Raw genomic sequence first — 12,873 nt, 5'->3', positions numbered from 1 at the left:
TGTATACGTAGAGCACAAAACGCCTTATAAGTAGATAGATGATAAAAAGAAAAAAGTAGTTGCGATATTTTGATAAGATAAAAACGTGCTGATCTCTCAATTACTTTCTAAATGTAAAAAATTGGATACGACAAAATTATTTCTTTAATAATTTAATTGGCCTAAAATGTGTATTTTTTGTATATCTTTTGTTCATTTCTATTTGTCATAAATCAAAATAATTATTCCATGTTATTTTATCCGCTGTTCGTGACAAAGCACAATAAATATTTGCGTTCCGAAAAGTATTCCCACTTGCGGATGAGAAGCGCATAGACAATCATTTATTGTCTGTCGTTTTGACATGATACATGGGGCACAAGTATTTTTTTTATTAGGCCACATTTGTTAGAATTGTTTCCATATCATTCATGTTAATATTTTCAGCAAAAAATTTAAATTAATAAGTTGTAATGTTAAAAAAATCGTCTTGTAACATATCTAGGAACAAGAACTATATGAATTATTTTATCTAAAAAGTAGCTACGCATATAAATTGTTCACATAACTACGCAAATTATAAGAGATATTGGTACCAATAAAATTAACGGTGTTGACAGCGATACGTAAAACAACTGTTATGTTACTGTATACTTACATAATAAAAGTAAAGCAAAATTAAATATAACAATTAAAACATAAGCTTATCTACATAAAGGGTGCTCTAATATGTTTCTACCCAACATGTAATAAGGGTGCAAGTTTATATAATTTATAATATGTCGCTGTATTTAAATAATCGGTTGTTATTGAGAAAGAACGAGAAGTGAAATACAATATAAGAAAATGTCATCTGTTCAATTTACTTTGAAATCTAAATATAAATAATACATCAAATATCAGACCTCACATCAGAAATAACTGAATGTTAACTACAGAATATATTTTCTATACTATTTCACAAATCCCTTACTTAGTAATTGAAATCGTATTAATCAATTCTATATTTTTATAGAATTCATTAGGTAAAGACAAGCAAAAATTTTACCGCCTTGCTAACGTTTGTACCTTATATTTGTACCTACCTAAATATTTGTGTTTAAATTTACATTATGTAAAATATGTAGCATATGTAGGATATTTTTTGTTTTTTTTTTCCTTCCAAATCTAAATTAAGTGTCTAGCAGGTGCATGAAAACTATGTAGATATTTTTTTAATCCTAGATTAAGTATCATTGTACAATTAAACGTAGATTAGATACTGACGGAGTTTGCAAGTATATTTTGCATAACAATGAAATATGAAATACTGTGATATACTCTTCCTATTTCGCTTTTCAACACAGATGGGTAGCATGTTATTTTGTTAAACTACTGTTTATTTATTCTTTTATTGTTTCATGGAAAATAAAAGTGTGCAGTTGGTTAAAGCGTTAAACGTGTTTTATTTTAAAGCAACCTTATATAACATTAAAAAATAAATAGTAAGTAGTTTTGCTTTCTATGTAATTTTACATCATTAACCTTGACCTCGCAAGTTTTCAAATGCTTTACACGCGTTGCTAAAATCTGATTTTATCTAAACTGTAAACAGTTACGAAATGGGACCCTTAAATATATCTATGGAAATTCTCGTTCGGAACTACCCTATTTGTTTTAAACTGATTAATGGAAATGGGGGAATGCTCGAAATGAACAGTACGACTTTCATTACCAAAGAGCTATCAGTCATAAATGCAAGGTCGAGGTTGAACAGCTATAAAACTTTAACAGTAGCAATTCCCAACTTGTCCTACAAGCCTTCAGACGCCGAACTTTCTGCGGTGGACTGGCACCGACGTCGCTACACATCGATTTTATATACAAAATACAACACTACCTCAGTCTTTACAATGAACCCCAACAGTTAGCATTTACGGGAACAAACCACACTAAAAACAATGACTTCAAGAGTAACTAGTAGGAAAATAATTAGCGAAGAATCTATAGAAGAAGAAGAATTATTTAGTCATTGTAGAGAAATGGAAGCAGTTTGTTATGCTCTTACAAAAGTGATAATAGGAGCCAACAATAAATGGAAAGGCTGTGGAGAAAAATCGTCTCACTCTTTATCGAATAGGAATTATATTATGGAGCTAGTGAATATACAGGTAATTTATGTTTACACTTGATTTACGTCGTGCAAACTTCAAAACATTAATTATTTATTTAAATAGTACAAAATCATAGAAACTTTAGGATTCCGAGTTCCGACAAACTCAACTTTCAGTTCAGATTTATAGGTAATGTTCTATTGCAGGTATTAGATCAGATAATAGACTATTTAACGAAACTAGTTAAATCGTTTTACAAATTAAATCCTAAATTAGCTAGATTAAAAAAAGAAAACTTTTTAATTGTGAGTAAACATGATCACATATTTGAAAAGTTATGCAGCAGGAGATTTATAATGTTGCAAGCGATTAACAATCTAATAACGACAATATTAGCGACGTGCCTTCGTAGAGAAGATTCGAGGAAAATGATCGAATCATGTTTATGGTAAGTGTATTTTATTTTTCAGCACAAGTTTTAGATTTATTGATATTGCCTATAAAACTAATTAAAGCGTATCAAAAGCCTCCTAATGGATAAGGTAAAAGGGTTCGAACCATAGAAATGTAAATAACAAGACACGTTCGAAGTGTTTATCAATAGCTGCTGCATTTGTTTCAGTTTGGTTGGAATATACAACAACCTAACAGGTCTTAGTTATAAAAAGTTTGCAGTAAAGTTTAATGTGTGCAGTAACACGTATCCTAACACTATAAGTGAAACGAAACCTATTACTCTCACAAAAATTGTACAGGTAAGCGTTTTTTATATTTTAGTTATACACATTTTTCAACAGTATTTATTCTATAGAAATAATTCAAATGCTTTGCCTTTTGACCTCTTTAATAATGAGATAAAGATATAAGATGAATACATGACCTTTACAGCTTTGACATATAGGTACAATAGAGCAAAATGGTTAAAATGTTTATATAATGTTATATTTTGATCATGAAAAAAATATATTGTATTTTAAGTGGAAATTTAATGATTGAATTAATCATTCAAACACTTATTTTAGATACTTTCCAAGAGCCGTACTGAAGTGAACTGCCATCGGCTAATAAATTGTTTAGTACAAATGTATCATCCCGAAGACCACTTGGACGCCTCTGACTCAAGCAGTGTAGATAGTTTGGAAATTTATCAGTAAGTTACTTTTTACCATCACTAACTTACTTACATACATACCTACTATTTATTCATTTCAACTCTGGTGGCATATTTACCCAGCTTTTTGAAAAAAATTTTTACGAAATCAGGATCTTTTCAAAATTAAGATTTTTCATGAAAAGCTTAAAAATAAGCATATCTCCAATGTATTTTCCAAATCATACATAGAAAACGAAGTTTAAAGCACAACCCAGCACTATCGTAACAAAAACTATGGTCAATTTCGTTAATTATTATTTTTCAGCACATTAACAAAACATATAACTCCGCCTTCATCGTCAGTATCAAAGCAAATGGATATTAATAAACGTCGGGAAGCATTTATTGAAAATAGAAAAGCTAAAATGAAACAAGCGCAAAGTCTTGTCGAACAAAAAAATGGCCACACGAAGATAGTTGAAGTTCTAAATCCCCAAAATTCAGACTCAGAAATACCTTATACTTCACTTTTGTGTAATGAATTTATATTGGAGAATATGTTTAATAATGAAGGTAAATTTTACTGCATTGCAATTTGCATGATTGTAGGAATATAGAGTTTTCCGACATCTTGCAGTTGTCTACAGAATCATAAGGTGTGGCGTAAATGAAACGCAAGCTCAAACTTTTATCCATTCAACTATAAGTCTGAATCGTCAAATTGCATAGAATTTACAACAAGCTCGCAATTTTTATTCAAATCATATCGTTATAGTTAACTTTTCCATGTATCAAAATTCAAATACTAATAATTCTTAAATATAGAAAAATATAAAGAGTAACCTTGACCTAAATATGTTGCTTTACCTACATTAATATTTCTATAAATTTTGGATAAAAGGCGTGTTAATGGAGCAACCATTAATTACATGAACTTGTTTCTCTATTTCTGTAGTGTAAAGCTGAGCCTGGCACCGCTAGAGTCGTGTAAATTTTTTAAATTCTCTAACTGCTTAGGGTTATAGTTGGGTATAACTTTGTAAATTTATTCATAACTATAAACTATAGAATTTAACTGACTTACTTATCTTTCAGAAAATGTTAATAGTATTTTACAAAGTGAAGAAATTTATATAGAGATTCTATTAGATACAGTTGCGAATATATCTCCACTGTTATTGGGTGCTAAAGGAGTTAAGAAACTTAAGTCAGGTAATTTTATTTCAGATAAATAAAAGTAGAATAAAAATAAATAGCTTTCGAACAATCTACATAGGTACTTACTAAATGAAATTTAAAATATAATAGGTAGACAACAAGCAAGCAAAAAGGCGGCGCAGAAAGTGACTGAATATTACCAGAACATTCTATGGGGCGATGTCGGCAATTGTTTGGAACATATAGTTCTTTGGTGGTCTTCGTTTCCCTTGGCTGTAAGGTAAACTACAATTCATCACTTTGATACTAGCCTCTAAGAATAAATGCATCTAAAAAACGGTTAGTTTTTAGCTGACCTATAACTAACATACAAATAATATTTTAATGAATATTACTATTCAAATTTTTTTATTCTTTTTTTATAAAGATCACCTTACGTAAGTCAAAATCTACGAGAATGGCTGTTTTCAACCTTCAATGTTAACAGTAAGTAAGTCTATACTTCTCAACATATTTATCACTTTAATAGAAAATTCAGAACTAAACATTTGTTTTATATATAACAGATACACCGGAATTAGTACTATCTGCTCTACGGATTTTAGCAGATGCATTGGGCTGTCATGTGACATCTACGTCGTGGGATAAACATTTTGGGTAGGTAACACTCATACTTTTAATATTATGTAAACGATATTTGCATATTGCACAATAGTACAAGTTTATAAAAGTGTGTGCGTGCGTGCTTGCATGAATGCGTTCGTGCGTGCGTCATACAGATAACAGAAATGGTTACTTCTTATAGTAATTGTACAAATTTATTAATTATTCCAGAGCAACATTGACTACTAACTTGAGGCCAACGTCCTTGAAAATTCACCCTGAACTGTCTATAAATGTTACAGAAGTAAGTTCAGCTCCATTATTACTAGAACTTAAATTTAGTCTACGACTTAGGTTAAATGTATATTTGTTTCCATGTCCCAATTATTACGTAGATTTAAATTGTACTGTTTACTTCTGCATTAGATTTCTTGTCAGTTAAGTACCTATATAAAATGGTCGTGAAGAATTATTATAATATGTATGTGGGTTATTTGCAGTAGTAGTGGTAAAAACTAATAAATTTTACCTTTTTTTACAGGCAACAGAAACGGGTGCAAATTTCGCGTTAATGCTTCAAGAGCTTGTTTCTCTCAACAATCACTGTGAAGTAACGTGGGACTATATTATGGGTGCGCCACTAGAAGACTTACCAATTGTTGAACAAATACCAATTTTACATAGACTAGGTTCGTAATAATGTTATATCAAAATCATCCCTATGAAAAATTAACCTTTAAAAATTATGCTGGACCAAATTTAGTTTTTTAATAAGCTCAACCTTATCCTGATAAGAATAATTGATTATCTCAAAAATGTCGTGTCGTAGGTAGTATAACATTTTCAAACATTTTAAAATCGTGATTACATAGGTACCTATATTCTTACAATCATATTTAAAAAAGAACCCATATTTATTAGTCCATCAAAATAACATACGTATATCGTATGCATGTGAAATCTAAAACCAACAAGACAAGTGATAACTGCGTTAAAAAACAACCGACTTCAAACTTGCACTTGCAACATTTACAAATACAGACAAAAATGCTCATAAAATAAAAAACTACTGGGCCTATCCGAATAAAATTATGGGACCAATTCGACACCATCCCGCATCGAACGCATTTTACGCATATCCAATTGGTTCACTGCTAATAATTTATTATTAAATGCAAAAAAAACAAATTGTGTAGAATTTATCCTTCCAAATGTAAAAAAGGTAAAAAGGGATATTATTTTAAACGGGGAGGTATTATACCCTGTGGATTCTACTGTTTTTCTTGGATTGACACTAGATGAGAAGTTACAATGGGGGGCCCATGTTGCCGCCACCGCTGCTAAGCTTAGTTCAGCTGCATATGCAGTTCGAAGAATAAGGCATCTCACCGATGTAGACACGGCTAGATTGGTTTATTTTAGCTACTTTCATAGCATTATGTCCTATGGAATTCTTCTATGGGGCAGGGCTGCAGATATTGAAACTATATTTATATTACAGAAAAGAGCCATACGCTCTATATATAATTTACGTGCTAGGGACTCACTAAGAGATCTCTTTAAGAATACTGGTATCCTCACTGTACCATCACAGTATATATTTAATAATATTTTATATGTACACAAAAACGCAGACTTACACACAAGAGTAGGAGATAGACACTGTTATGGCACAAGGAACAGAAATAAAATTGAAATGCCATTTTACCGGTTAACTAAAGTTAAAAATTCATTTATGGGTCAAGGTATACTTTTTTACAACAAAATTCCTCATAGTATTAAAGAGTTTAGTAGTGCTAAATTTAAGAATTATGTAAAAAACGTCTTAGTTCAGAGAGCCTATTACAGCATTAAGGAATATATGGAAGATAAAAACCCATGGAGGGTTGTCGCGTGAGAACCGCAGGACAGTTCTTTGGCATATTATGATAATATATACGTACGGTTACTTACATATTTTGTAAAATTAAATTGTAATACTGAAATGATTTAAAAGAGCAACTATGGAGTTTCTTGCCGATTCTTCTCCATAGATACTGCTTTCCGAATCGGTGGTAAATGATAAAAATATGTATTGACGTTTCAAAAGTGCTTCTCGGAGAAGTCTAATTGAATAAATAAATGTTTGAGTTTGAGTTTTGAGTTTGAACAAAAAACGAATCACGTAAGTCGGTTCAGAAACCTCGGAGTAATCGGTATGTTTTTTTTATGTATGTAACATAAAAAAAAACATACCGACCGAATTGATAACCTCGTCCTTTTTTTAAGTTGGTTAAAAAAGCATTTAATTCAAATTCTGCTTTTCAGATCATTCCATCCATACATATCGCTTATGGTGTTTGGCTGAAACGCGGCGACTCGCTAACTCGTGGGCGATGGACGATTTCTTTCGCATCGCTCATAACGATATGGTCGCCTGTATGGAACAGCTTAATAATTTGCGATTTGCTGATCATACTGCTACTATTGAGTTAGGTTTGTATTTTGATTGAGAATCTGTTAAACCACACACTATAAATTAGTTAAACATGTATCATAACATATTTGCCTTGTACGGAAACAACGTACGGAACTTATACGGAAACAACGATATTCTAATGTGGTGACGAAACACAATCTATACATATAATAAATCTGTAGAAGGGTCAATTCTGTACATTGAAAATATTGAAAAAATAAATAGCAGGGGGTGTTACTGGATCGATACCAAACCCAAATATGTGATTAAAAAAATTTTTGTCTGTCTGTCTGTCTGTCTGTCTGTCTGTCTGTATGTGAAGGCATCACGTGAAAACTAGCGGTTCGATTTCGATGAAACTTGGTATAATTATACCTTATTATCCTGGGCGTAAAATAGGATACTTTTTATCCCGGAAAAATACGTAGAAAAAAAATAATCTTAATTTTTCAGTTTTATCCATAGATGTTGTTCCGTAGAACCGCGAACACACGTTGCGTATTATTATAGGCCTAGCCGTATTTGGGAATTGGGTCCAATAGATATTTATAAGATGTTATTGTCAGAGGTACTCAAAATGGATAAATAAACCATCCACGCGAAGACCAACATCCGCGCGGACGGAGTCGCGGGCGGAAGCTAGTAATTTAATTTTTTTTTTCTGTTTATTTGTTACCATTTGACTGACCTATGAAGCAAACAACAAACCATTTAAAAACCATAACTTTACCGATTACTGAGGAACATTGACGCGACCTTCAATAGGTAGGACCATAGGTAGGACCTATAATATTATTTTAACTATCCCATGGAGGTATTATTACGACGTACCTACTTACGTAGTACATAGTAACTCAATGACCAAGGGTGAAGCCGGTACAGCGACATTGTGCGTATAAACATTTTTTTTTATTTCCGATCATTCCTTCGAACATTTGTATCCTATTCTGTTCTAATATTGCTGGTTTATTGAATCAAACCATAGAAAAACTATCCATGTAGTTTTAAATTTAAATTGCGGTTGCGGGTAGTTTACACAAAAAATCTACGAAAGGAAATCGTTGACGGCGACGCGTAGGTAAAAAAAGTTGTTTTTATTTATAGTACCGAAGTCAGATATGTAAATAATAAAATTGAAAACTACTTTAGAGTTTAGAGGCTAAAAATAATCATTGCGGTTAGGTATTGATTGATAATTTTTTATGCTTCGAAATACGTAGTTAGATAAGTACCTGGTCAATAAAAAATAAAAATATAACTTAGGTACATGGGGAAAACACTCAAAACAATTTAATGATATATGAAAGGTTTTCGTTTTCACAGTTTTCAGCATGACATCAAATTTAGTTCCGAGTTGAGCTTAGCGTAGCTTTTGAAATATAAATATTCTCTACAATAGAAAAGCTGCGTAACTCCAAAACAATTGTATCTAATCCATGTCTCAATGATACTGGGTGCCCAGTTTCAGACAATTAATTTTTAAGCGATTTGTATAACACTTGCTCCTGCGGTAGTCTATTATGCCAGTACAATGGCCGACATTGTCAGTAATTGAGGCCAACAACCCTTCCTGATTTCTACATTATACGCGGGTTGTGGTCACGTGACACAAAAGTAAACACAGGGCTGCCATAAACATATCAGAGGTCAAAATACTAGAAGCAAAAAAAAAAAAACTAAGCAAGACAACAGATATTGAACACCTTATTGAACACAACCTAATTGATGTTCTCTTACCCCTAAACCTATATACATATATATGTAGTAAAAAGTTACTATGCTTATGGTGTCGTCATCTTATATATAAAAATGAATCGCAAAATGTGTTGGTAAGCGCATAACTCGAGAACGGCTCAACCGATTTCGATAATTCTTTTTTTATTATATTCCTTGAAGTACGAGGATGGTTCTTATGTAGGGAAAACGTAAATTATGTACCACGGGCGAAGCCGGGGCGGACCGCTAGTAAGTATATATCTACAAAATAATGTAAACTAATGTGTATTAAAAAAAAATTTAAAAAAAAATTTTAAAATGGCTATATTGTCACTTATATAATTTAATGATACATTTTTTTTACAGGGAAGATCGGCGTTCATGAAAATGTATGCGCTAAAATGCGAGAAAAGCTTGTTTCCGAAGTGAAAGTCAACATACAAAAATTAAAAGTAAGACATACTTAACTCTTACCTATAGTCTGAAAAGGAAATGTATATGCAATTTCTCAACACACACTCAAAAAATTCGAATTTCTGCTGATAGCAACCAATTTTGGCCTGATTCAAATGGTACATGACCATACTATTAAATATTGTTCTTTTATATAAATACCACACAATATGCACTTGAATATAGTCTTATTTTTTCGTAACAAAACAGACCAATAATAAATCAAATTCCATTTCCAGGATGCTACAGAAGAAATAACGTTTGTGCTGTCATCAGTTTGTGGGACGACCAGTCTCGCACATCTAACCATGATATCTCCGAGCAATGCGGACTGGCGCCGCGTCACACAACCACCCAGTGTAGAACATTCCATATATGTTCACGAGTTTCTGAGTTAGTTCTTATTGTCTACGAATTAGGGTTGATTTTCCCTTGTGTTATAGCGTAAGTGTTTGAAAGAAGAGCGGTTTGAAGGACCAAGTCTCGCACATCTAACCATGATATCGCCGAGAAATGCAGACTGGCGCCGCGTGACACAACCACCCAACGTGGAACATTCGATATATTATGTTCACGAGTTTCTGAGTTAGTTCTTATTGCTTACAAGTTAGGGTTGATTTTTCCTTGTGTAATACGATTTAAGATCTTATGGTACCCTTGCTAACGGAATACGGATGAGCGTTATGATCCTGTAATTTGATTTACTTGTCTAATATAGGTAGTCAGTAACAGTAAGACACAGAAGGCTTATCAATTTAGTAAAGAAAATCGATCAGGTAAATAGATTTGCATAAGTGACCCATACCCAGAAAGGGTGAGACTACATGAGTGCGAGTAATATGAAAACAGAAAATAAAATACTACGACAAATACATTGATGATGATTGAATTCTTCAATATCATTTCAGATAAAATGTTACTTCCCGTAATAAAAGCGACTGAAGATATAACAACACTAAACATGGTGCTAAGGATAATGTGCGAAGCGTGGTTGCATCACATTTACGTAGCACAAGTTAAATTTACGTACGTAATCAAAAAAGTGCCTTAAGTTATTAAATAATTTCATTTTGATGTAGCGTTATGCGAACTTATTGATACTAGTTTTTTAATATTTATTTATTTAACACTGTCATGAAAATAAGTGTAGTAATTGGTGCTCTTAATTACAGAAAAGACGCTGCAGTTCAATTATTAGCAGATTTCAACGAGGTTCGCAATTGGTTGAATGAATGTAAACCGCTTACCGCGTTGGCAAGAAAACAAATGCTGCAAAATGAAGTTTTGAGGTAAAAATATGTTATAATATTATATTTTATTCCCTTTTTGAAGGAATCAGTATACATATTTAAAAATTCCTAATTTCTTTATTCTGTAGGCGATGTGAAGGTGTAGGCAGGTTGTTACTACATGCACCAGGCGATCTCATTTCGATGCAGGAGTCTACTATGCCATCGGCAAAGATAAGAAAAGATGGTAAACATTGGTGATATGATTTTTATAGCCTAAAAGTCCCCTGTATACCTTATACTAATACATAATTTATTATAGGAATATAATAATTACATAGTTTTGGATAGGAACGTAATAATATTAATAAATTTAAGTCAAATTTCGTAATACATAGTCGTCAAACAACGTAGTCAAATTTGTACGAGCCTTTTAGGTATCAGATGGATAACACTTGCCAATTTTCTATGCTAAAGTTTTAGCTTTCTAGATTCTGTATAAAATGAATAAAACAACCATTTAAAAAACATAATGCTACTGTTTTTCACACAAAAGATGAACGCGAAATAAAACACACAACATTTATATATAATATCTATTTATTTTCACAGATAACGAAACCCCCGAACAACTAATGCCGGCTGAAATGTACGTGCCCAATCAAAAGCAGTGGTTAACTCTACGAGCCAATAAAATCTCTGGGCCCGTCGCTTTTACACTTTGCTGTTTGGTTTTATATTAATGTTAAATATATATTTTTTATGTTATCAAGTTGTATAATTTTCCCCAATTAGCATGAAAGAGTATTATTGCGATGATCGGTATGTTCCCTTTTAAACAAAAAGCTAATCTTCACAAAAAACAAATTGAAATATGTTACATTTCATGCAAATTTTGGTTATGTTTGCACCTGGGTACATTTTATAAATTATAACATAATAAAAAAAATATAGGAAGTAGGAACACACTAAATGGAACGAAAAGAAACAAAGAAAATTCATTGATTATTTTATTCATTAAACTTACAATCTATCTATACATTATCACATAAAACAATATTACAATAACAAATTCAAATTTAGAGGGTATTCGTTCTCAGACATTTTTTACGAAAAAAATTAGACAAACTGAAATAGTACATAGTTATGCAAACAATCAACGAACTATCACATTTAAGGCCAAATTGCTATAGGCGGCACGTAACCATAGCGCTAATATGGAAGGGATTTCTGCTCGATATAATTATTATTTAGATAACTTAGACTTCTGCCCAAGTTCGGGCCAGCGCTAAAGAAATTTGCCGCTAGACATACATAATACATACATATCAACACCATTCACATTTACAAAACCACCATAAAGAACAGACTGACCAATAAACAAAACACAACTATAAAAAATACATCATATATCTCTTTCTGCCTCATACAGATTAATCGTTTTGTCTCTTTCAAGTCTCTCTATGACATAAAAATGTTTTCCTCTTCTTGTATTCGAAGCAAAGCGTTATGGAGCGTAGCGCAAGTTGTAAAACTAAAACGAATTAGTTACATCACACTGCGCTCCAGAACGCAACACAGCGATGTCGTTGAAAATGCGACGTGGAGAATAGAAGATATCTTAGTTTTGAAACCTTCGTTGCATCTCGTCTCGTAGATTGCGAATTAAGAGAATATATGACGAATTCGTATTTTCCAATCAATTATCATATAAGTATATTTAACTAAATATAAATTGCAGAAAAATAATTTTATTAAGCTATATTAAATGATTTCATTTCTATTATCAGCGTCTAATAACTAGATTTGACATGCGTTAATACTTAACAACTACTAACTTAAACATATGACATAGACTTATAAGATTTCTATACTACACTAAATAAAAGATGCTCGATTTCACACTCATAGCTTCTTTTACTCACCTTACCATTTGCACAACACATAATATTACACACAAAAAATAAAAAGGTATGACTTATAATGACAACTTGTAGAAATCTTAAATACATCTATGATCTAGGGAGCATATAATTTCATATAATTATCTAAATGGATTTGTATATTTTTCACATCGATATCAATAATATA

At 31.8% G+C, this 12,873-nt stretch overlaps 1 protein-coding gene across 1 annotated transcript; it reads left to right on the top strand.

The window, feature by feature from the left end:
* Positions 1-1,460: 1,460 nt before the first annotated feature.
* Positions 1,461-11,550, top strand: LOC123697489. Its single transcript, XM_045644020.1, has 18 exons — positions 1,461-2,129; positions 2,279-2,520; positions 2,695-2,827; positions 3,095-3,222; positions 3,491-3,738; positions 4,261-4,377; positions 4,474-4,603; positions 4,751-4,809; positions 4,890-4,980; positions 5,158-5,230; positions 5,468-5,615; positions 7,234-7,401; positions 9,467-9,552; positions 9,793-9,946; positions 10,462-10,579; positions 10,726-10,842; positions 10,932-11,029; positions 11,395-11,550. The coding sequence occupies exons 1-18, from the start codon at positions 1,920-1,922 to the stop codon at positions 11,523-11,525; spliced, it is 2,451 nt and encodes an 816-aa protein (XP_045499976.1). The 5' UTR covers positions 1,461-1,919; the 3' UTR covers positions 11,526-11,550.
* Positions 11,551-12,873: the final 1,323 nt, after the last annotated feature.

The sequence above is a fragment of the Colias croceus genome, chromosome 14 (genome assembly GCF_905220415.1).
Source record: "Colias croceus chromosome 14, ilColCroc2.1".
NCBI classification, from domain to species: domain Eukaryota; kingdom Metazoa; phylum Arthropoda; class Insecta; order Lepidoptera; family Pieridae; genus Colias; species Colias croceus.
This window is presented reverse-complemented; position numbering and strand designations above follow the sequence as displayed.

What these genes read in the sequence shown, in the direction of transcription:
- LOC123697489 (XM_045644020.1), top strand. Translation starts at nt 1,920, where the DNA reads ATGACTTCAAGAGTAACTAGTAGGAAAATAATTAGCGAAGAATCTATA. An exon ending in CTCTCACAAAAATTGTACAG is followed by an intron (nt 2,828 to 3,094) that starts GTAAGCGTTTTT and finishes CACTTATTTTAG; the next exon opens with ATACTTTCCAAGAGCCGTAC. An exon ending in TCAACATACAAAAATTAAAA is followed by an intron (nt 9,553 to 9,792) that starts GTAAGACATACT and finishes TTCCATTTCCAG; the next exon opens with GATGCTACAGAAGAAATAAC.